The sequence below is a fragment of the Alexandromys fortis genome, unplaced genomic scaffold (assembly GCF_014885135.2).
Source record: "Alexandromys fortis isolate MF-2015 unplaced genomic scaffold, M_Fortis_MF-2015_v1.1 scaffold_75, whole genome shotgun sequence".
NCBI lineage: Eukaryota > Metazoa > Chordata > Mammalia > Rodentia > Cricetidae > Alexandromys > Alexandromys fortis.
Window position 1 is genome coordinate 206,804 of NW_026067956.1, and position 24,945 is coordinate 231,748.

General features: G+C 49.4%; 1 protein-coding gene across 4 annotated transcripts; it reads right to left on the bottom strand.

The window, feature by feature from the left end:
* Positions 1-1,120: 1,120 nt before the first annotated feature.
* Stmn4 (stathmin 4) lies at positions 1,121-17,063 on the bottom strand. 4 transcript variants are annotated; one of them, XM_050152289.1, is made up of 7 exons: positions 17,030-17,063; positions 7,688-7,778; positions 6,472-6,567; positions 5,273-5,478; positions 4,322-4,513; positions 3,626-3,678; positions 1,295-1,366 (listed from the first exon to the last, which is right to left on the bottom strand). In XM_050152289.1, exons 2-6 carry the CDS (start codon positions 7,698-7,700, stop codon positions 3,658-3,660), a joined length of 528 nt encoding a protein of 175 aa, XP_050008246.1. In that variant the 5' UTR covers positions 7,701-7,778; positions 17,030-17,063; the 3' UTR covers positions 1,295-1,366; positions 3,626-3,657. The 4 variants fall into 4 exon arrangements, with proteins under 4 accessions (XP_050008244.1, XP_050008243.1, XP_050008246.1 ...); XM_050152288.1 differs by having other exon boundaries at positions 5,273-5,481; XM_050152287.1 differs by lacking the exon at positions 3,626-3,678 and having other exon boundaries at positions 1,121-1,366.
* Between the last annotated feature and the right edge of the window lie 7,882 nt (positions 17,064-24,945).

Genomic DNA, 24,945 nt, shown 5'->3' on the forward strand with positions numbered 1-24,945 from the left:
TCTTCTAATAGACAGTACCTTTCCTCACTGGTGTTCTGTGATCTGTCTGGAATCTCAAGTCAAGTCCTTGGTGAGGGCTTCTGCTATGTCTGAATGCTGCTGTTCCCAATAAATAATAAAAGTCAAATATTAAAACATCATACCCAAATAAATGATATCAAGCAATGGAGCCTTTGGGAGAGGATTGGGCCAGGGTTTCCCCTCATGAATGGGATGAATGTCTTTCTAGAAGAAGCTGCATGGAGCCCCTTCACTCCTTCGCCACAAGAGGACACAGCAAGGGGGCACCATGTATATTTTCTCAGCAGAAAGTAGTAGCTTTTCACCAGCCACATTAATCTCCACCTTCCCACCTCAAGAACTGTAAGCAGTAAGTTTCTGCTGTTTACATATTGCCCTGCCTAAGGCAGTTTGCTAGCGCAGCTTGCACAGGCTAATATTTCTCTTCATACAGTGAATCCTTTGGACTACAGTAGGATGTCAGTCGGAAGCTAAAAAAGGCGCCGTTTCTTTTCTCATCACTTCAATGCACTCCATCACTAAGGAACAGCCCACAAAATGGGTTTAAAAGGAGAGAGAAGAGAAAACCTCTAGTAATTCCAGTGTCTAACTTGAACTAACCCTCCTCACTCAGTGCATTGGATATTTATTTGGAAAAAATCGAAGACACCTGCCATCAGATGGGGGAGGGGAATCCAAATTTCTAGAACATTCTACCCATTTGCAAAGAGCAAATTCAGGAAATAAAGAGCTGGAGACTTGAAGTAAATGTTTCATTGGTCATGATGATCAGAAGATGACAATTAACACACACACACAGAGCTTATACCACCCACTGAAGGGCAGGTCTCACTCCATCCAGATGGGCTTGTCCTGCTGGCCCTGCAGCCATTACCCCACCAGGACTCTGCCCTTCACTCTGAACTTCTGCCTCGGTTCTCATCTTCTCTCCACTCAGAACCTGGAGGCCGGTGTCCAGGCAGAGCCGTGAAAAGCGGGGGCCTTGGCCCAAGTCTTCAGTCAGTGGACAGTGTCACAATGTCCATGGGCTCATCTCTACCTCCTTTTCGACACTCTCTCCTTCTGTCCCCTCTCCCACCCCGTCATTGTTCCCCAGAAACAAATAGGATGGCTTCACTGGTCAATCTTTACATATACAAACACCAAAAGCAGAGGAAACGCCCCTTGGCCACCCCCCTCCCCCCAAACCCCAGTGCTGGGAGAGCAGCCAGCAGCCGAGGCTGCTGGAACCAGGTTGCTGTGGGAGCCGTCTGGCTGTCCTGGAAGCTTCCTTGGCCTCTGGGCTTTACCTCGAGGCCTCTTCCTTCAGCTCCTTGTTCTTCCGCACCTCCTCCGCGTGCTTGTCCTGGGAAGGAAGGGAGGGACAAGGGCAGGTCACACAAGGCTGCCAGGGGAGGTCAGAGGGCAAGAGAACGGGAAAGCGAAGCTTGGTAACCACAGGCAGAGCAGAGCTGTCGGCGAAGCCATCCTGAGAGGGGTGGAAGGAGGCAAGTAAGATGCAGGACACAGGTGTGTACGCCTACAAGTACACAGAGCCCATGGACCAGTGAGACCCCATATCATGTAGGACTCTGAGACAGCGTACGTAGGCTCTTTCTACCTCCACTGGTCACTCTGGCACTTGGAATGGCCACTTGACTTGACTAAATATAAGGAGCCACTTGGAACAGCCAGTTTCAGGGGAATGGGAAAAGAATCAGCCCGTGGCCAGCATCCCTGACACATCACAGATGCGTTATTCCTCTCGCCTCTCTTTGGCGTTGTCTTAGACTACTAACTGAAGGTGGACTCTCGGGTTACATACTGACGGAGAACTGTTGGGAAATAGTGCTTGACTCCAGACAACAGACTCCCTTACACGTGTTGGGTGACAGCCTTCATTTGTTTCATAACAAACTCTAGCCAAAAGACTAGATTTGCCCTCCCATCCCATCCCCAGCCAGCTGTGGGACCTGCAGAGTTCGGCCAAAAGACAAGCTCTGCCTTCCTGTCCCCAGACAGCTGTGTGGCCTTAGCTGACTGTTTTATCTAACCAGGCGTCAAGTTCTTGGATCTTTCCGATGGGGATAAGGATGCACAGCCGGTTCACCTCCCAAACTCTGACAAGTGTCTACTCATGGGACCACGCCACACCTGCCCTCCACATCATCCCAGCTCAGTAGACAAATATTTGTGTCCTTGCTCAGTGATCTGGTATTACCACATCTGGATGGCAGAATAACATGTAATAGACCCACTAAGGCCACTAAGGTTCCTAAGATACATCTTCACCTACGAGTGTATCCCTCCAGAGGTCTTAAAAATTTCCACAGGCTGAAAGCCTGAATTCTCAAACTCTGATGTGTATCACATGACCTGAAGCCCACAGATTCCTCAGACTTTGCCTCTAGAGAGCCAGGTAGTAAGTCTGGACTGGGTTTTTAATGCCTAAGAATTCTGGTCATAATACCCACACAGAGACAGCGTTGTTGATGCTGAAGGTATCCCTGGTCCGTGAACCGAGAGGTATAGTGGGAAACCCTGTGCCTAGCTCTCAACCTTGCCTCCTGCTTCCTCCTGTGAGTAATTACGAGTGGGGACCAAGGTCCCAGAGGAAAGATGTCCTGTCAAATGTCTCATCTGGCATCTTAATTCTTAGCATCTTCTTGAAGTACATAGCTGTCGTTCCTCAGACAGCCTTGTCTCCACCTCCAGCTCCACCTCTGTTTCCAAGGGGGTTGCTATGCAGAGCCCTAGGTTTCTGGCCTCTGCTTGCTTGGTCTCCAAAGAACCCCTGGCTGTTGCAAACTTGTGAGGCAAAACTAGGACAATCTCTCTGAGACAGGCAAGAAAGCAGCCGCTTGTAGCTGACAAGGGGCCGAGGCCAGCGCTACTGTTTGTGTGCTGTATGCATCTCAGTGAATCATCTGACCTCAGGAATGACTTCCTCATCTGAACTAAGAATGACACCTGTCCTGCTTACCTCATAGACTTGTGATGACCGTGTTGCAATAAAAATTAAGGGGTTTTTATAAACAAACTCTGATACAATCTAGTTTTGTAACTTGTTTAGATCGGGTCTGTAAGCCTATAACTCTCCCATCCAAACTGAAGTTTCGTCAAGAATTTGTCTTGGGGCTGGAGCTGTGGCTCAGTTGGTAGAGCGCCTACCTTTGCAAACACAGAGCCCTGGGTTTAACTCCCAACACTCCATAAAACAGGCTTAGTGGCACACACACGGAGTCCCTGCCCTTGGGAGGTGGAGGCAAGAAGATCAGAATTTCCAGGCTATCCTCAGCTACCTACATAGCCAGTTTGAAGCCAGCCTTGGATACATGAGACACGGTATGGAAAAGAAAAGGCACTGTTAGGTTTTCTTACGGTATCTCTCATTAACCGCAACAACCCTAAGTCAGACCCAGACTATGTCCCTCCCGAAAGAAGGGAAATCTTGCTGTCCCTTGTGGAATTGACTGGCAGAGCATGGGGCTGCCACCTGCTGGCCAACTCCAGAACCTGGGCAGCTCACATTCCTGGATGAAGCCAGATCTTTTCTAGTAAATGTTGCCAAGGGCCTGAGGTTCTAGGTGGGTAGGCGGGAAGAAATAAGGACCACGCTGCTCACCATGGGACGAGGCCACCGATCGGTCCCGGGAGTCACCGCGCAGCAGGCGGCTCCTGGAAATAAAACACAGAGCTAAAGCTTCCCAGGAGCTGCAGGAGAGACTGAGGCAGCCTGGGATTCAGAGAAGGAGGCCAGCATGTCTTCCAGAGAAAGACACGGAGGACCAACCCCAGTCTCTCACACCTCGGATGCGGGTGACACTTTGGTTATTGACAAAGGCAGACTATTGGGGAAAACCGACTGTTCTCTGGCCCTTATCAAGAGCTCTGGGGAGAATCCTCTTTCCTGTGCCACTGGCAACCAAGCTTGTTGTGCCCCTGGCTCAGAGCCATGCTCAAGTTAGCATCTTTCATAAAGCCAAATCTGCCCATTCAAGGATGAAGCCAGAAATGTGCAGACATAGGTCCTTCCGTAGATACTTGCACTAGACGGGCTTTCTCTAGAAAAGTAGGGTGCCAGCAAGCTCCTGAGACAGTCATAAACACCAGCTTTAAAACCCTAGGAAATCCCCCCTGAGGCCACCCAAGGAATGGCGTATGTTTCTTGCCTGTGACTTCCCGAATCCTACCCCTAGAACGACGAGGACCCTGCCTGATGGAAACATTTCCATGCCTGCAGAGGCTGCTTCCTGCAGAGTGATGTAGGTCACGTGTACTTGCCTTCGAAGGAGCCTCCTGCCAATCCAGGATAGCTTACCTTCTCTTGCAGCCGCTCCAACATGGCGGCCAGGTGAGCCTCCCGGTTCTCCTTATTGGATTCCATCTTCTGGGCCAGCTTCTCTTTTGCCATTTTGATGAAGTTGTTGTTTTCCTCGATGGCTTTCTGGATCACCTCTCGCTCGTGCTCCCGTTTCTCTGCTAGGTGTTTCAGGAGCTCCGCTTCCTGGTACTAGGGGAGCCCAAGAAAGAGAAAGACGCTTAAGGGTGGATTTCTCCCATAGGGCTGAACAGCGCCACACCCAAATGAGATCCATCCCTGAACCTGGTGCTCTAGCCCAGGAACAGGAAGCAATGCCTCGGGACCACCTGCAAAGCTTTCCATCATCTTGGACTTTCTTAGCCCTTTTCTAAATAGCTTCAGAATCTTTTCTCTCATTTTTGTTATTCGTTCTTTCGCCCATTCATTCATTCACAAATGCTAAGTAATCTTATATTAACCTCAAGTCATTCATAGCTCCAGACACCCCCGGGAAGGGAGCAAATAGCCTACTAGACATAAACATGCTTCTTATAAATAACTGAAACCTAGCCCTGCCTGTGATAAATGCCTTGGAGGTAAAGGGAGGGGCCGCAGAACTCAATGGATAACTTTTTTTCTTGAAAGGTGAAAAAAACGCTCATGATAAGATGGCACCTGAGTTGAGCCATGAGAATCAACAGGAAACAAAGAAGTTGAATACAAGGTCAGCTGTGAGAGGAATGTGACACCCAAGCCACTAAGCAAACTGTAAGCTCACCCAGTGCACATTCATGGTCTTGTATCCTTCGGGGTACGAGTGTCTCAGCCTACGCACAGCATTCGGGATGCGCTGTCTAAACATTCTCAGGTTCACTGTCCGTCCTTACCCACCTCAGAAACACTGCGTCGCTCCTCCTCCCTGCTCACACTGGGGTGAAAGAAAGCAAGATAAAAAAGATCTGTACTAACCTTCCTTCGCTCCTCCGCCGCTTCGAGTTTCTTCTGAATCTCTTCTAGTGATGGGTCTCGCCGTCGGGGGAGGGAGGCATTAAATTCCGGCACCCCGTCAAAGGACGGTGGCTTCAGGATGACTTCAAAGGACTGGCCCGAGGTGCACTTGTTCAGCTCAATGACTTCCATGTCAGAGATGACACACCAGTTCAGGTCCACAGTATCTGCTATAGAGGGCAGAATTGGGGCTGCTTACCTGCCGAGGAGCACCTGGGGACCCAACGAGCATGCACACATGCACACAGACATAGGGAAGCTGGGGTCCCAAGGCACACCGATGACTAGGCTTTGGGGGATCCTGAACACCGGACCCTAAGGCCAGTGACTTTGCCAGAGTAAGGTTTGGGGATCCCTGGGCAAGGATCCCAGGAGCTGCAGGAAGGCCAGCGGTTGCTGTTCCTCACTGGTGACAGACATCAGTTCATTTCGCCCACCGCCCACCTCCAGTCCCTCCTTGCCCTGGTCCCTCTGACGGCCTGTGGACCTCTCCCCTGGCTCCCGCCTACCCTGTTCTCTTCTTTCTCTCCAGTCAGCACTGCCTTTCCGCTGGCTTTGACCTTTTCTCCTACACTGTCTCCCACACCAGCCTAAATGGAAAAAATGGTCTCAGGTCATCCAAACACCACCTTTCTCATTGATGGACCAAACCCAACCCCTTCCTTGCAACCGGAAACGAAGAGATGACCTGACTGACCCCTGACCACTCCTTGTGAGAGCGTGGCCATCCAGTACTCTGTGACAGGGTTTGGGGACTCTGACATAGCTACTGTCACCAGGCAGGAAGTGCTCTTTCCACCTCGGGGCTGTTGGGAACATCTCTGTCTGTCCCTGGAAGTCCTGCTGAGCACACCAAGTTTTCTTTTCTGTTCTGTGTCTTTATCCTTGTCCTTGCAGCCTCTGTGGCATCAATTCATTCAAGGAGTGTGCAAAAGGGACCGTAAGAGCAAGTGCTTCCAGAGGGCCCAATCCAGACCCCTGGCTGCTACCTGGCACCCCAGGCCACATCCCCTGGCCTTGGACCCCCTCAGGATCTGGGAAAGAAGACACACTATGACCAGAACAGTTTAACGAGATGGAAGGATCAATGAGGGGGGCACCCACAAACACAGGACACAGAAGCCTCCGCCCTTCCCTTTCCCAGCTGAACCGCCACTCACCTTCATATTTGTAGGATGATTTATTCAGGGAATCAGACAGGAAGCAGGAGCAGAACAGAGACACCAGTGGGAGCTCCTTCATCTTCTCCTTGTAGGCTACCAGAGAACAAACCAGTGCTTCCATGAGTCAGCCCAGGCTTTCTGGCTCCAAAGTACCCAAGTCTGGGGCTCCTCAGGCTTGAAATTTGACCTTCCACTTCACATAGCTGGCCCTATTCTTCTCTCAATACCAAATGCAAAGTATCCTCTAGAAAAGACCCCAGATGCCAGTGTCCCCACCCTGGTCCCCATCGCCATCTCCTACTTCCACCCAGGGACAAACCAGGTCCTTGAATCTTCGTTCTGCTGAAAGTATTTGGCATGGCTGCCTAAAGGGCCAAGCAGTTAATACAGGGGACTTCCTTGCTGTTCTCCTTGGGGTCCAGGCTTTCTCTAGAGGAAGTCAGATTGGCAGTCTCCTTACAACTTCCCAGCACAGGAATCAAACCAGGGGAGTGGCTGTCCACAGAGGAAAAAATGTGCCCCTGACAGCAGGAGTCTCTCTGGAAGCCACAGGTCATCATGGTGGCCCCTGCCAGCCTTCCCCCACTGAACCCTGTTTTATGCACAACATGCGAGAACCCCTGAGAACCAACCCCACCCCATGCTCATTTTCTCTTAAAAACCTGAAAGCATAATTTCAACACTATGATAAAAGATATTATTTTAAATTTTTTAATCATATGCAAATGAGTAAATAAGGTAGAAAAATTTAGCTGGGATCCCACTCGACACCCAGAAATGACTTTGCCTCTGCCTCGCCACCCTCTCTTCCTATGCATCTGTAGGAGCTCATGCACAGAGAAAGAGGCTGGGGAGCTGGCAACACGCTTGCCTTGCGAGACCAAGTTTTGATTTCCGACACTCACAGGTAAAAGCCACTGGGAGGCAGGAACAAGAAGACCCCTGGCACTAGCTGGCCAGTCAGTTTATCCGTATCAACAAGTGTCTGGCCAATGAGAGAGCCTTTCTAAACACAGCAAGATGAATGGATCCAGAGAAATGACACCTGGCATTGTTCTCTGGCCTCTCCACGCCTGTGGACAGGCATATATGCCATGCGCAAAAGTGTCACATATACACATGCATCTCGGCACACAGGAACACAGAGAAAGAAAGACAGACAGACAAATGGCTTGCGCTATAGTGTCCGTCACCGAGCGATGCATGTACCTACCTGCGAGGGTCATGGTGGCTGAAATCTGGTGATTGGACTGACTGAAAGTCACAGCAAATGCCTATTGCCACCTCAGAACACGATCCCAACCCTGAAAAAGAGAGACCAGTTCAATTGACAGGTGCTTACCATTAAAGACGGCCCTTTTAAGCACCAAGGGAATCTTGGGGATACTGTATCTGCTATGACCTCCAGGTCTCCCCTCTCTAGCTTCCACTCCCCTCCCCCCACACTCTCCTCCACATCTGCCCAGGCAGATTTAGTTCACAAACAAAGGATCTCTTCACAACTGACTCTGAGGCGTCAGAGCGTGTAAATATGGGTTGCCCCAGCTTCACCTCTCAGGGGTATTTATCTGTCTCCCTGTGTAGTGTGACTGCCTGGGAATACCTGGGAGATGAGAGGGAACAGGGCTCCACTGAGGACCAGTGGTGAGTGCTTGGCATGGAGACTGCTTGGTATTTGACCACCTTTGATGGTTACTGTGCCAGGGCAGAGTGATATGAGCCAAGAGACTAATATTAATACTATATCCCTTCATCCTCAGGAGACACAGGGACTTGAAATCCTTCTATTTAGGTAGTGAGTCTATCCCCCTTCTGGGGACCAAGGCCCACATAGACAGGAGGTCCTGGGGGTGGGGTGGGGTAGTAGGTCCAGTTCTAGCCTCAAAACCAGACTGCTGCAGAGTTGATGACAAGTGCCATCTCACCCCATCACTTTGCAAACCTAAACCTTGTGCTCACAGTCTTTATTCTGCACAGACTTGCACTTGTGAAATGGGACAAACTCTGCCCAGCACCCGGAACCCGGAACCCGGCACCTGGCACCCAGCAACCAGGAAACACCCTTCTTCTACCCACTGTATCAGGGTGGCTCTCCCCAGCCCTGTTTGTCAAGACTGAGAGAGAGTAATCGAGCGCAGATTTGAAGCAAACCCAGCCTCCCTTAGAAGACTCTGTTCTCCGTTTGCCAGCCAAAGACCCTGCCAAAGCTTTCTGCTGCCAACACAATAGGCCTTTCTCTATAGTGTCAGGCTGGTCCTGATGGTACCAGTGAGTCCCCCTGAATGTGGAGACAGGCCTGGTGCCTGGGGACAAAGTCCTTGGTCAGGAGCCCAGCATTCATTTAGGTCCAGAGCGATTGAAGAGGAGATTGACTAGATGAGAAATGTTGGCCGGGGTAGGCAGAGACCTAGGACCTTGATCAATAGGTCAGAAGGGGAGGAGGGAACAGGGAGAAGAGGAAGAAAACACCCATTCAAGAAAGAAGAGAAATGAGCAGGTGCAGTCATGTGGGGGCATGTTCTTGGTTTGAGCTCAAGTGGCAAGACCCTAGACACATAAAACACTGTAAATTTTCTCCCAGTCGATCCTCACATGAGCCGAAGTTGTACCAACAAGGCGGATGCCATCATCTTTGGAATCAGAGGAAGAAGCTGCAGTCCAGACTCTAAGAAACCTGCCCAGGGTCACAGAGCTCTAAAGGGATCCACCTGGGTCCAGACCCAGAGCTTCTGAATTATAAACTCTTACCTGGTGACAAATGGAAGAGCAAGACACCTGCTTCTTGTCCCTGGTGGTCCCAAGGACACAGAAAAGGCCAGTCTAGCCTAGAGATGGGAAGGAATTAATTTTTTCTAAGCATGTACACAGGTACTTTCTATATGGGAAAACCTGGGCTATGAGTCATTGGAACACAAAGAAAGTTGGAAAGCCAGGGAAAGGCCAGGGCAGGGATCAGGGGATGTTACAGAGTAACAAGGAACTTGTCACAGATCTCAGCCCTGGGCAGTTAGAGCCTGCACAGTTAAAACTCACAGACACAGAGAATTGCTTCGTGAAACACTCACTGCAAGTTTCACAGTTGCCTTTTGGAAGGGTAGAAATTCTCATAAGTGAAGGGGTCAAGGCTCAGAAAAATAAGGTGACCTTTTTAAGCCTGTTCAGTTTCCTGGGTTGAATAAGGAGCATGCATATACCCTAACATCGTGAATGTACTTTTACGTGAAGAAAACAAAACATTGCAGATGTGATTGATAACGTCAAGATGAGAGAGAGCATCCTTGATGACCCAAGTGGGCTTATGTGTGAGAACAGAAGCAGAGACCAGATGATGCAGCCACAAGTCAAGGAATGCCTAGAGACACCGAGCTGGAAAGTGCAAGTAAGGATTCTCCTTAAAGTCTTTTGACAAGGTGGTTTTGAACTCGTAAACTCCTTATGTGGTGGGGGATATGCCAGCTCCAATAGTCTCAGTACATGACAAACCCATGGTTCTTCTACTGATTCTCAACAGCTAGTTTTTAAACATAGCCATTTCTACTGTAGTCAAGACTCAAGAGGCACTCTGGGAAAGGCTACATAAGACACCATGGGCAACGCTTTCTGGAGAGAACAGCAATACAAAGCAACTTTAAGCCCCTGAGGGTGGCAGTCACAGTAGGGAGCCTGGCTTTCCCCATTATTAGCTTGTGGCATCAGTGCTTGGTGGCAGCTAGTCAAACCCACCTCTCCCAGCCTTCTGCCTGTAGTATGGCTCCTTCTGTGTAGCTGTGGTCACACCATCATGTCATAACAGCACACAGCCTAGAGGTGGGGACCACTGAGTGTACCAGGAAGAGAAGTAGGGAGTGTTACACCACAGGTCAGAGCACAGAATGCTAGAACTCATGGAGGCAAAAAGAAGAGGCAATAGTGGCCAGCAGAGGGGCAAGGCAGAGCTCACCTATCAGGAAGAGCATGACCCATGACATCAGACATTTGAGCATCAGAAGGCAGCCACAATGCTAAGCACACCCCAGGCCCATCCCAAGCCTCTTCCCATCCTTGCTGTTAAGGCAGAGGCCAATCCTAGCCCTTCAACAGCCCCTAAGGAAGACAGCAGCAAACTGGCTTCACGCCATGTGTTTAGAATCTAACATTATGGCTAAGAGGTGTATCTGGTCATATCACCTTAGGGACAAGACTAGGAGGGGTGACTGGAAGCCATGGTCAGAGTATTGGGGAACCTGCCTAGACTGAGTCACACTCTGGAGTCACACCCAGCGCTGCTGCCCTAATTATAAACTGATCTCCACACAATGCCAGTATCTAAGTAACTGTGTATGAAAACACAAATAATCTCACTTTTCTGCTGTTGTATTAAAACACTAGCATCTTTAATAGAGTAAATCTGTGAGCACCCAAGCAACCAGGCAACCAAGAACACAATCAGACACAACCCAAGAAGCAAATTAAGTGGGTGTGGCTGATGGTGAAGAGGCGGAGCCAAGGCTGAGGACTGGAGAGAAACCTTCTAGCTGGAAGAGAAATGAAAAGATAGCTAAAGTGGATAGATGAAGTCCTTCTCATGATACCAGAAACCAGGTAAACAGGCCATCGCAAGGCTGATAGCTCCCCATGAGGGGCATCTGAGACCTCCCAGTGACAGCTAGATAAGAATGGTTTGGTGAGAAGAAGCTAGGTCGGCCCTAGATACTGTGTTGCACTTGACTACCCAGACTGACTCGGTCTAAGATGTCAATCCTGGGCTCGCTGGGGACAAGGGATCTTGAGGTTACACGGTGAGCTCTTGGTAGAGGAAGAACCAGAATGTAAGGTCCTGGGGTCCAGTGTGTGAGCCTTTCCCCCTTTGTCCTGGGCCCCTTTCACCTTCTTGAATGGGACAACAGCCCACACTGGAGTCTGCAGAGCTGCCCTCAGTATAGAAATGGGTTCCTAGAAGGGACACCGTTGTAGGATATTGTGGCGGCACCAAGGCTCTAGGCTTTCTGGGATCAGCTAGTGACCTGGAAACACAGCAGTGTGCTGAGTGCTCCAGAGAGATGTGGCCGCTTACCCTGCATATGTCCAACCCTGGAGTGTCTCGAACTGCCCACCCAGGGGGCAGAGTGGATAAGTACTTTGTTGCTGTGATAAATCCCTGGCTATTGCTACTGGACTGTTTAGAGAAACCCACGTGGGCTGTTTTTGAGGGATCAGCAGTTAATGCGTGTCCAAGTGGTTTAAATAGAGCTGTCTCTGGCAAGGGTTCTAAAAGACAAATATAGGGATCCTGGCGCCCATTCAAGATGGGAACTTCGTGGGCGTGGGTGTAATGAATTCTAGCCTAGCTCCTCTAACCACAAGAGTGCAGGAGAGGCCCTTCCAAGCGGACACTCTTCTATGTCCTGATGCCATGCGCTGCCCTAGAGGCTTCACGTATCTTCACTTTGGGCTGAAATCATGTTCCCACAGAGGAACCTTGTGGTTCCTTGTTTACTTCCTGCTGCCCCAAGGCTCTGATTGTCATTGTGTTTAAAAATCAAAAGGAGATCATTTATTTTTTTCACTAATGTGGTTTTCATTCTTTCCACACTATTTATTGAGTATTAAATGCTGTGCCAAGCTCTTTCTTAGGTACCGGAATGGCCAGAGATTGTTTGGTGCTGGAGGGAAACTGAGTGGTGGGACCTCTGGGAGTTCTACAGGGGCTCTGCTGGCCTCTGGCAGATTCATGCAGAACCTGCTTCCTTAGGGAGACAGGGAGAAAGCGCCACCAAGCATAGACAAGTAGGCCATGCAGAAGGGACCTGGTAGACAGAACACAGTATGAGTGACTGGCTTTGGAGACTGTCACTGGTGAATCACCCATTGAGGGCTTCCAAAGGCTCTGGTGGGAAGCGGTGCCAGGCTCATGGGTCAAGAACTCCTAGAGAGTGCATAGCAGATGTCAGAGGAAGTCTCAGATGGCTTCCAGGACATTTGCCCAGTTTACAGCAGAAGCCTGGAAACCTGAGTCTGCAAAGGCCTCGGAGCTCTCGCAGCCCTTCTGAGAGGTGAGATGGGGATGGGGAACCACAGCCGGAAAATGTACAGCCCCAAATAATGCGCTGTAAAGGGACATCTTGGGCTATTTTTATTCCCAGTTCAATACATGTGGAGGAATCACTGCCAGAAGTCAAGTCCGGGACAGGAGTTTCCAATCAGGCCTGCAAGCTGAAATGCTGGGAGTATGACCCAGACACATGGTAAGGCACAGGAGTCAAGGACACTTGCAGGCATCTGTGCAGGGAGCAACATGCATGTCCTCATTCCTAACAGCAGCAATGCAGATGTTACAGAGCATGCATCCATACACACCCCTTTGTACACAGTGTACAGCCATACACACCCTTTGTACACAGTGTGTATCCATACACACCCCTTTGTACACAGTGTGTATCCATACACACCCCTTTGTACACAGTGTGTATTCATACACACCCTTTGTACCCAGTGTGTACCCATTCACACCCCTTTGTACCCAGTGTGCATCCATACACACCACTTTGTACACAGTGTGTATCCATACACACCCTTTGCACCCAGTGTGTATCCATACACACCCTTTGTACCCAGTGTGTATCCATACACACCCCTTTGTACACAGGGTCACATGGCATTAACTTTGCACATAAGGAACAGAGACTCTTCGCTCCTGAAGGCTACCACTTTCCTTCATCCTCTCAGCACTTCCCTCTGGGGTTTTTCTACCCCACCCCCACCCCAAGTTTATCACATACTTAGAATCATTTCACCCTCCCCCCTCCGAATCCTGCAATACAAACACGAGACAGCCATTTACAAGATGATCATCCGGGGGAGGGGCGAGGAACGAGCAAGCAAGAAAATACCCTTCCCTGCCATTTTTAAAAAAGCATTTGATTTTGGTTTTGGGGTAGGGTTGTTTTTTTTGTTTTCAGGATTTAGACTTTTACATTCTAGACCCAACAGGAAGAAGGAAGCCATAGAAACCTATGCACACACCCACACACATATGTCCCCCCCTCTCCCCCACCACACTCCTACACAGGCACATTGCCTCCTCATTCAACAGAGTCAGATCCAGGAGTCTCTTCCAAAGTCCCCTCCCACAGGGTCCTACTGCCTGACCGTGTGGACAGTAGTGGATTGAGGAAGGAGCAGAGAAAAGAGCCAGACCTGAAGGGGCAGAAGCCTGAGTGTGACTGCCCTGACTTGTGACAGCCTCCACAAGGGAGGACCTGGCACAGAAGGGTGCGGGACAGAGCGCTGAGTCTCTGTGGATTGTCTGGGGGACTGAATCTTGAAGTCCTGGCCAAGTAGGACACAAAGACAGGATCTTTGTGTTTCAGGGGGAAAAAATAAAACCAGGTTCTCTTTGGTGATGATCTTGATGATTCAGTATCCAGGTGTTTAAAATCAAGACCACAGGTGAGTTTGGGTTTTCCCCTTCTCTCTACATGGCTGGCTTGGTGCAGAGATCATTCCCTCTTCTAACCTTCTCCCACTTGCTCTGTTTTCCTTGTCCCATAATCTGCATTTGCTGTTCAACCATCTTATTCTCTGTATCTGTTCATAGTCTCTGATGCTCGGTTTGGTTTGGTTTTGTATTAAACACTAGCAACTAAACCTAGGACCTTGTGCCTGGTTCACAGCACTCTACCACTGAACCACATCCCTACAACTTCATCCTTCTTGATTAAGCATCAGCCAACCCAGTTCACTCCTAAAAAGCAAATATGGTTATTTATTAAATGTCCAAACCTAAGTGGAAGACACTCCCACTTCCCAGTTCCCTTCCTTCTTTCTTATCTGCGAAAGAGACATCCCAAGAGGTTCCTTGCACGTCTAGAACCATAGACAATGCTGAATTATCTAATACACCATATCTCACTTTTATACATGTAAACTTCTGATAAAATAGAGTCTATACAGAAGGCACAATTAAAGACCAACAACAGCAATTAAAAAATAAAGTAATAATAACATTATATTGGTAAAAAGTTACTTTAAACTTCTCAATTCGTTTTTTTTTTCCTGAAAATTCCCCATTTAGTATTTTTGGATGTAATGGATCTTGGGTAACTGAGACAAAGGAAGGCAAAACCGTGAATAAGGGTGCGGTTGTGGTATGTCTGTTCAACAGTGTTCTGAGTGTGCATGCTATATGGTCAAAATTCTCTAGTTCTAGGAATCCTTCAGAACATGGCATTGCCTTTCTGGTTAAACAAGACTGAGATTTCCTTGTAACTTTGGGTCAGTTATCTGGTGCCTGGGAACAGGGGCACACCGTCTGCAATATGGATAGAAACCAGAGAACCGCATACCGAGTAAATTAAGACAGAAAATGATGAGTGGGTCCCTTGCTAGGAGGCGCCTGGTGGAGACACATTCGAAGGTGGAAAGCGAGTGAGGGGTGCCAATGGGGCAATGGTGGTAAGGAGTGGACCTATAACAGGTCCACTGAAGGCTGAGTGATGGTGCACACCTTAAACCCCAGCACTGTTGGCGAAGACTCTGTGAGTTCAAGACCAGCCTGGTCTACAGAGTGAGTTCCAGGACAGCCTCCATAGCTACAGAAAAACTCTGTCTCAAAAAAAAAAAGAAAGAAAGAAAGAAAAAGAAAGAAAAATCGCATGGACAACATTATTCACTTAAAATAATGAAGACAGCCACCAATTTTGGTGTTGATTACACTTTGCTACAATTAAAATTTTTAAATTAAAAAAAAGTTCAGCCTAGTGAATTTTCCATGAATGTGTAGGCTTGGGGCTGGAAGAGACAATCAAAAGTCACTTAGCCTAATGATTCTCAACTATTTATTGACTGGAATCCACAATAAAAGCTAGATTTTATGTGTGAGCCAACATATGAATACCAGGCCAGGAGCATACATGTGTATATTTGGATAGAACACACACATACAAACAAATATACACCTAGTCAAAAATACAGAACTAAAAAGGCACAAGAAACACTAGCCATTATACGAGGTGTGTTCTTTTTTCCTACTCTGTGCTGTCTAATTTTATTTTTTTTTAAAATATCAGTTACATTCTACAAAATAGATTTTGTTACCCACTAGTTAGGTTTCAGCCCTGGTTCAACGGCCCTGGTCTGGATTAACCTCCACAGCCATACAGAGATGTCCAGGATGTCTCTGTGGCACGGCCATCCAGTTTCCCCTGAATGCCATCAGTGATAGGGATCTCACTTTCCACAAGGCAGCAGGCTCTGTGATGAACCTCCCTAGCAGGTAAAGCCCCCAAGTCACTTCCCAGTTGTTCCAGATGTAACTGGGTGGAGCTGGGGAAAAGAAGAAGTCTGGGACCAGGTAGAGGGATCCGGGCAGCTGGGGAAGGGACCGAGACCACAGCTCTATCCGCAAGGCAGGGAGCAAGGTGGGCAAGAGACAAGGGCAGGGAACTGGGAGATGGCGACTGTCTTCCGGCTGTGCACTGACCTGCCCCCTCTGCCTTTGCTTCCCTCCACTGCTGTCATATTTCCACATCTGGTGCATGATCTCATCCCCCAAGCACCCACCTGAGGGAGAACTCTCCTCCTTGAGGGGCCCCAGCCTCGGGGGAGACAGATTCCACCACATTCCATCTCTACCCTTTGCCCCTCAGTACTCCAGCAGGTCATTGCCAGGTCGTCCCATACGCTGCCCTCTTGGTGTTGGGACCTAGGGTATCATCCCTGCCTGGGGGTCTTCAGATAGGATGACCTAAGGCTGTCTGACCTGTCCTCTAAAGTATCCTCCCAAACTGTCCAGGTTGAGAACCGTGGTGCTCCTAGATACCTGTGATCTTGGGAGAAATAAAACAAAGACAGCACTGCCACGTGGGGACACGGCTTTCTGCCGGACATCAGAGCTCTGGATCCGTGGATGGGGATAAAGAGGGAGAAAAGACGCTAAAATTCCTTCCTGGGTTGGTGGGCTAACTGTAACTGATCAAGGATCAGAGAACCTGGGTGTGGTCCTGCAAGCTTGTCTTCTCTGCCTTAGAGCCAGTGGCTGAGCCAGTTAGAATTAGGTTGACCTCAGGGTGGGGCGGGGCAAGCAAGAGGGGATGATCTCACTGTATCCTTAAGGCGGAGAGAGAAAAAGTAAGACTGCACAGAGGTAGAGGAGAAAGAAAAAACCAAGAACAACAATGAAAAAAAAAAGATGAAAATGGCAAAAGCAGAGCTTCTTCAGCTAGACTGGGGTCTTCATTCGGAGCAGCCTCAGAGGAAGCTGAGCTCCCACAGACCTTCCTCTCTCTAAAGCAGAACATCTTTTATGCAGAAATAACTCAACATAAACCTCCGACATGCCCCACTCATTTGGAACGAAACCGATGTCCAGAGCCCACCGTTACCCCTCTTTAAGCGCCATCATTTTGCCTCACCCTGCTTCTCCCTCAGGATTTGACAAAGTTTAATCGACAGAGTGAAGCCTAAGGCAACACAATAGACACCAAGCCCCTTCGCTTCTCCCCCTCTCCGGCTGCTATTTTGTTTCTTTCTTTTGTTTGAGAAGCCCTCCGATTATCCGCATCTGAGTTCTACTTACCTGCAGTCCGGTTTCCGAAGAGAGCTGCTCTCTTCTCACTCCCTCAATTAGTGGTACCCTGGGCTTCTCTCAACATCAGCACCGCTGCTGGGCTCTCGCCATGACATCACCTCCGAGCTCCCTGATTGGCTAGCAGTGGGTTGCTTGGCAATTGGACGGTCTCCTCCGGTGGAGCAGGGATTGCCTGAGTGAGTAACTCTTAGCAGGCTGGGGAGTGGAAGATGATGTCAGACAAAGAACCTGCTTTCCCCTGCTGCCTGTGGGGCTGGAGAAGCAGGGGGGGGGGGGCGGTGAGCATAGCCAGGAGGCAAGAGAGAGGGTGTGGTACCGCGAGGTGGGGGCGCCAGCACAGCTTGCAAGCTTGGGGAAGGATGAATGACTTGAATCTTTAGCCTCCCAAAGGAGGGAGAATATGGAATCTAGAGGAGCAATAGGAAGAACAGATGAACCCTAAAAATAGCCCCCCCCCCCGAGAACTCGATGGCTGTTCCCAGCTCCCTCAGAAGAGCTGACACATGGGAAGCATGCTTTATGTGGCGGGGAAAGGCTGCAGAAATCCCAAGTCCAGGAGTGAGTGAGGGCTTCAGCCTTACAGGTGTCCCGGGGGAGCAGGGTTTCCCTCTGGCCTCCCTCAAAAACAGTTGCTCTGTCTCTTCTGCAGAATCTACCTAGTGCTACTGTGTCCTTGCAGGCCACTCAGTCGGCCTGAGCCAACCAGAGAGAGCCACAGGTAGGAAATTAAACTGGAGACCATTATACCAGATGGATTCCTGGAGGGCAGCGACAGGTCACTGGTGGTGGCTTTCCTCGGGGACTTGGGGACTGAGGGGATCCTCTGTCCAGATCCATCAGCTGCTCATACACTGCCTGTTCGCACAGGCACAGTGGGAAGGACAAGCACCCTGTGGAGCAAGACACTCCCTCCAAGTGCCTCTCCCTCCGAAGCCCCTTGCCATGCATTCTCAGCCTCCCCGTCTGCACACACTACCACCTAGCCTTGTTTCACTCCTTTTTCTTAGAAGGATGTCATATTTGGTTGTAAGATGTGCAACATGTAAGGCTCACTCTCTCAACTACTTACAAGGAGACCGTTCAGCGGCATTGTACAGCCACCACGTTGTGTAAAGACTGCCCATCTTCAGAAGCCTTCCGTCCCTCCTAACTTTCATCCATAACCTTAAGCCATAAATCCACCTCTCCCAACCTCTGCCTTCTATGCAGCCGATAAATCTACCTGTCCTGTGTGCCTAGTGTGAGAGAATCATGAGACATCTGTCCCCCTGTGGCAGACTTCCTTCATCCACACGCTTTAATGTCTCTGAGGCTCATCGTTTGTAAGGAAGGTTTGTTCAGTATCAATTGGCACAGGGGATCCTCCCCCTCTGCTACTCCACACGCTGAGAACACACAAATCACCTTGAATTCAGCTCAGAGTTGGAGGAGGTTTTTTTATTTGTGTGTTTGTTTGTTTGTTTTTCTGTTGTTGTTTGAGGTACAAGCCTTGCTATATATCCTTGACTGGCCTGAGAAAAGTCACTGTGTAGACCAGGCTGCCCTTGAACTCATAGAGATGGACCCACCTGTTCCTCCTTTTCACAGGTGTTGGGATTAAAGGAATGCACTGCCACGCCCAGTTTTGAGAGGAAGTTTAACGCAAAAGCGTCCGCGAACACCTGAGGGGGTGGCTAAAGCATGCAGCACACGCGTCACTTGATCACTGTGTAGACTGTCCTAGAAACTAAGCAGAGACTCTGACCCTGGCTTCACCCCTTACCCCACATACACACCTCACTCCCCAACCAAGATACACAGGTTGGTTTCTCAGCTCATCACCCCCCCCCCCTGCTGTTCTCTCTTCAAAGCCCCGACTTTACGTCGGGAGGAGAGACCAACCTCATGCTGTTGGGAGTGGCTGAGAGAGTAGTGTGCCTGCCTTTGGGTAGCAGAGCACATCTGGCTGTTCTTTGAGACATCATCCTCAGCCGTGTGGCCAGGGAAGACTGCCTTCCTGCCTGAAACTCAATAAGCATCACCACATGCCACAAGGACCCCCCTCCCCCAGTCTCCGGTTCAGGCTCAGTGGTGTCCCTTAGCATGCCAGACTGGGGCCCAAATTTTAGCAGGCCACAACAGGTGGCTCCGTGGCTACAGTCTGCCCTCTCCCCTCCCCCAGTCCGCTCTTCCCAGCCAGAGGAGTCTGGACCTCCACACACAGATTGGCTAGTTCTGGAAGAGGAGGGAGGAAGGGGGAGCAAAGAGAGTGGGTTGCCATGACAATGGTACCCAATCAGATATCTGCTGCTACGAAAAGAGGGGAAGGTGGGCTCCAACGCCCTGCATCAGAAGGAGGGTGGAGGGAGGGAAAGGGTGAGATGAAAAAAAGTCAGGTCATCGCTACCCAAGGCAAAGAACAGGGGTACAGGGGTGGAGAAGGGAAGTGGATGGAGCCCTCTCCTTTTCTAGAATTATCTAACTAGGGCTCAAGTGACAGGCTATAATGACCACACCCCTACACACACACACACACACACACACACACACACACCACACACACGTGCAATCACTCTGTAGGGGATTATCCACTTCATGTATAACAAAGACACTTCAAACAGTGCACCTGTTAAAGAGAAAGGCCTCCATCTGGATTTTGAGGCACAGAGAATAGAAAAATGGCGTTAGAAAGAGAAAGGCACACCAGATAGGGTCACTGCCAGGAGTCTCAGCGAATAGCTGAAACAGAATGATAAAAAGGGAGAAAGTCTATTGTATATTGTAGGAAAATATACCAAGCACCCAAGTCCAAAGAAGGCCAAAGCCACTAAAGAAAACAGCAGAGTTTGAGCAAGGAGGTTAGCAGGGTAAGACTGAGGCTGGGGACTGGTGGAGAAGGCTGGCTGGAGACTGCTCCTCACACTGTTCAGCTGAGAAAGACAGGTCGCAAGAGGCTGTCGCTGTACCTGCCGAGCCAGCTTCCCAGTGAGCCAAAGACCGGTTGCCGCAGCTGGACCTCAGGCAAAGGCTGCGGGGGCCCAAGATACACAGATCTGCACCCGGGTCTCTGCAGTGCCACCTGTCAGAGCTCAGATTGTACATGACAAGGACACTCAGCCCCCAGACCTCCACCTGCTACCTGGCTGCATCCTGGAGACCCAAGTCATTTATTTTGAGCCAGGAATCCCACAGCAGGTGCCTCTCAGCGAACTGAGTCACAACCCTGTTGTAAAAGAGTGCGCAGTCACCGCTGTGCGCAGCTGGGGTAGTTCTGCTAAATGATCCATGGGGAACTTGCACCTCTTTCAATACTCAGGAAATAGGATCTTAGCCTGACACGAGAATTCAGTAGACCTGAAACCTTGTGTCCCCTTGGCTTGCACCAAGTGCAGTAGCTAAAACTCTACATCGTAAGCGGGTGGTGCTGGTCTTCCTTTGCTTACAAGGAGGCTAAGCCCTGAGGGTTGCTTTGTGCAGACTTTGCAGAACTGGATGTTGTCAGTGAGTGTCTCCGTGTGAGTAGCAACCTGTCCGTATGATGTCATTGTTAAATGTGAACGCTTGTCTCACTGGAAGAGAATCTGCTCTGACTCATGGGCCCTTGTGACACTTTAGATTCTCTTTCAGTCAGCGGAGACACAGGCTCAGTTCCTTCACCTTGAAGCCTTGCTGGAGGGCGGGAGCCGCTGGTTTATGCAGACTGTTGGGTTTGTAAACTAAGTCAGAACAGTTCATGTTTATAACAGCGCAGATTGTGTTTATTAAAACTGCCCTTTTCAAGGAAGCTAAGACTTGTGTGTCACCGGGGGACAGCACCTGGCACAAAGCGTGGCCTCAGGAAATGTCAGCTCTTGGGACGGTCCTTACACAGCAGATGAACCATGAATATTTGGCCCACGAGAAACAGAAACTCACTTCAAACCTGAGAAAAACACACGTACACATTTTTGTTAAAATTTAACAGTAGACTATTTTATTATTAAACACACAATCCAACTAGAAAATGAACAGAAACTACTAAGATATATTTTTTAGTGAAAATATACAGACCTCCGGGGTATTGGTTGCTTTTCTGTTGCTTTATAAGACACCATGACCAAGGCAACCTACAGAAGAAAGGGTTTATTTGGGTTTACGGTTCCCGAAGAATAGAGTCTATCGTGGCAGGGAATGACGGCAGCAGGAGCAGCCATGAACTCACATCCTGAATCACAAACAGGAAACAGAAAGCAAACTGGCTTTAGAAACCTCAAGCCTTCCCTTCCCTCAGTGGCACACTTCCTCCATCAAGGCCACAAGTAGATTTATCCCAAACAGATTTATTTTGTGGTGAGTTGGGGAGGGGCGGGGGAGGCGGGGGAATGTCCACACACAACTAAGTGCAGGTGCCCGTGGAGGCTGGAAGAAGCTGTTGGGATCACCCGGAGCAGGTGTTATAGATAGTGGTGAAAACTCGGATCCTCTGCAAGTGCAGTCTCTCCGGCCCTGCACATAAACTCATTAAAACAGCTAAAGTTGCAGGCATTGTGGTGCATGCCTGCAACCCCAGCAGGAAGGACAATGAGACAGGAAGATACTGAATTTGAGGCCGGCCTGAGCTAAGTAGAGAGACTCTGTCTCAAAACAAAACAAACGAACGAACAAAACCGAAGCCAAACAACTACAGAAAATAAATGAATAAATAAATAACGCTTTAAAAAAAAATACCAAACTCAGATAAGAACGAAGAGTGACTAGATCTCTCATACACTGCTGGAGGAAAAGTCAAATGGTAAAAATTCCTTCAGAAACAGTTTGGCTGTTTCTTAAGTAAACACACATTAGCCAGAGGGCCAAACAATTGCACTCTTGGACGTGGTTCCCCAGAGGACGGAAAGTCACATTCTTGTAAAAGTATGACTTGGAGTATTTTTTTTTTTTTTTTTGGTTTTTCGAGACAGGGTTTCACTTGGAGTATTTTTATACCTTGCAAAAACAAGAAAATATGCTTGGAAGTTTTCTTGATAACAGCCTCACAGCGGAAGTAAGATGTCTTCGACAGGTGAAGACTAAGCCAACCGTGGGGAAGTCATCCCATGGACTGCTATTCAGCCCTGAAAATGAATAGACCATCGGCCCAGCTTGAGTGGATCGTTAGGGGATAATTCCAAGTGAGAGAGAAAAAATAAATGTCAAAAGGCCACAAACTGTAGGATTCTGCTTACGAGCTAGTCACTTGATGACAAGATTGCGGGAGTGGAACAAGGATTGGCAGTTAGCAGGGACTAGACACAGCACTGGTGGAAAATACATCCTTATGGAATCCAGCGACTTTGCATCCTGAGTGTGGTAATTGCTATGAACGTCAACAGCGATGGTAAAAGGGCAAGAACTGCGCGAACACCTTAGACCGTGTCAGTGTCCCAGCGCGGGCACGGTGCTGTGGAAGCTAAGGTGTGGCCGCTGGAAATGAGCGCAGGGAATGTGGGTCTGTCTCTACCTCCTCTGAAAATTCTTCCGAATCTCTATTTTAGAATCAAAAGTTCCCAAAGAAAGACAAAGGAAAGAAGAAGAAATGAGTCAGGACTGTCTCATTGAACCAGCAGAGGGATCCACTTCAGAATTCAGGTGCAAGCTGGGATGTGACTCAGTGGCTTGAACAAGCGTGAGGCCCTGGGTGCCTTTCTGAGCACGGCATACATCAGGCCTGTTGGTGTTATAGGCCTGCAAACCCAGCCAGCACATGGGAGGTGGAGGCAGGAGAATCAGAAGTTCAAAACTGGGGTCTGGAGAGATGACTCAGTGGTTAAGAGCGCTAGCTGCTCTTCCAGAGGACCAGGGTTCAATTCCCAGCACCCACATACAACTGTCTATAACTCCTGTTCTAGAGGATCCAACACCCTCACCACAGACATAGATGCAGGCAAAACACCAAGGCACATAAAATGCAAATTAAAAAAAAAAAGAAGTTCAAGGTCATCCATATCTACAGAGTGTGTTTAAAGTCAGCCTGGGCTATATTAGAGCCTATCTCAAGGAAGGAGGGAAGGAACGAGGGAAGGAAGCAAGGGTAAGTAAGAGGAGAGAAATAATGGACCATCCCCCTTTCCTCTCTCTCCCTCCATCCCCCAGGCTGCTGCCACAAGTTCTTCTTTCTGCGGGTCATCCTTTTTTGCTGCCTAACAAAGAGCATCCATTCTTGACTGCTGTGGCACTGTTGTCCTCAGTGTTGGACCACAGAGGAAAATATACTATCTATCTCTAGGATCTCATTTAAACTCAGGAAAAACAAACAAATCAACCAGCCCTACCCAGCCCAGGAGTCCACATCTCACCCCTTGATTTGTGGCCACACGTACAGACCCCCAGCCCCCCCCCCCCCCCCCCCCCCCCCCCCCCCCCCCCCCCCCCCCCCCCCCCCCCCCCCCCCCCCCCCCCCGCACAATTCCTTCACCAGCTCCCACTACAGGGGAGGGCTGGTTACTTTTCTGTGGCTGTGATAAAACACCGCAACCAAAGCAGCTTACGGAAGGCTTATGATTCCAGGAGGATAAGAGTCCATCCTGATGGGGAACCATGACAGCAAGCCTCGGCATGGCTGCAGGAGCAAGAAACTGAGGTCACACGTCTTGAACCACAAGCATAAAAGCAGAGAAGGCAAAATTGAAACTCTTAAAACCTGTCCCCAGGGACATGTTTCTTCTAATAAGACAACTCCTAAGCCTCCCGAGACAGGGCCACCAACTGGGACTCAAAAGTTAAAATACCCAAGGCTCTGGGAGTTGGGCATTTCTCATTTGTGCCACCAGGGGAGGTGATCACAAGTAAGACCCCTTCTTCTCCAGCCTGGCCCACTACCTGAGGCTATCTGCCACAGAACCACAGGGAAAGGTCCGGACATAGTTACAGGAACCTCAAGCCAGCATTGTATGGGTTGTTCCTACTGGAAGCACAAACTACATCAAGCTCAACCCTTGACTAAGCCAAATGCACGGTGGTGAATCCTGCTGGACCTGGAATTGTTTCCTTGGTTAGCCAGTAGCATGATTCAGGGTTAATGCAAAGATATCTCCTCGTCTGGGGTCCTCCGAACCATCCTGGGAGATGGGGAGTAACTGGCTGTGTTCACAGGAGCCTTCTGAGGGGAGCTGGCAGCCTCTGGGCTTGGGCCTGCATTTTTACCCACAGGCCTCAGCCTACCTTCTAGTCATTGATATGAGTCAGAAAACAAAACGAACAACAACAACAAAAACCTGTTCCTCAGGCTAACCTTCTTCTCACAGCACAAAGCCTAGAAAAATCTTAATTGACAATCCATCAGTTTAACTTAAGGAGGCCACCTTAGGTGACAGGTATCTCTCCATAGTTGTTCAAGCTGTATTTGTGGGTCTCAGTTTCTTGACAGAAGCTGGAGGGCTGGATACATGTTTGCATAATGCATTCTTCCCTGGGGCTGCAGTGGAGAAATTCCATGACAATCTTGTTAGTGATATGGAGATTCCAAGCTGAGTCTTAGTGTGCTTCCTGGCTGGGCGGCAGGAGCAGGCATCCCACCTTCCTGCAACACCAAAGAATGAACCGGAGAGCGACTGGGAAGGCACAGGGTTCCCCAACTCCCCTGGCCCTGCCCCGATGTCCTTGTTTCAATTGCCAGAACCTCACTGTTTCATAAGTGGTGTGCCAAATTTAGTTCTCGATGTAGGTTGCTGCAGGGTGTCACTGCCGCAGCTCAGTCGGTCCTGTGATTAACTTCTAGAGCAGAGACTCTGAGTGGTCCCTCCATCCTATACCTCCAGCAGGAGGGGACGTCGGGAGAGAGCTTGCATAACCGACCTGATTTTCTCGTCTACTTTAGCCTGTCAGCCTCCGAAAGGGTATCTCTCTTGTGCACCTTGCGGGAGCCCCAGGGGGACTCCAGCAAAACCTGACTTCTCTACCTAAGTTCT

Coding starts and splice junctions, on each gene's coding strand:
- Stmn4 (XM_050152286.1), bottom strand. Junction 5,482..6,471: donor ATCATCCTACAAATATGAAG/GTGAGTGGCGGT, acceptor TGCCCTCTATAG/CAGATACTGTGGACCTGAAC. Junction 4,514..5,272: donor CGGCGGAGGAGCGAAGGAAG/GTTAGTACAGAT, acceptor GGGCTCCCCTAG/TACCAGGAAGCGGAGCTCCT.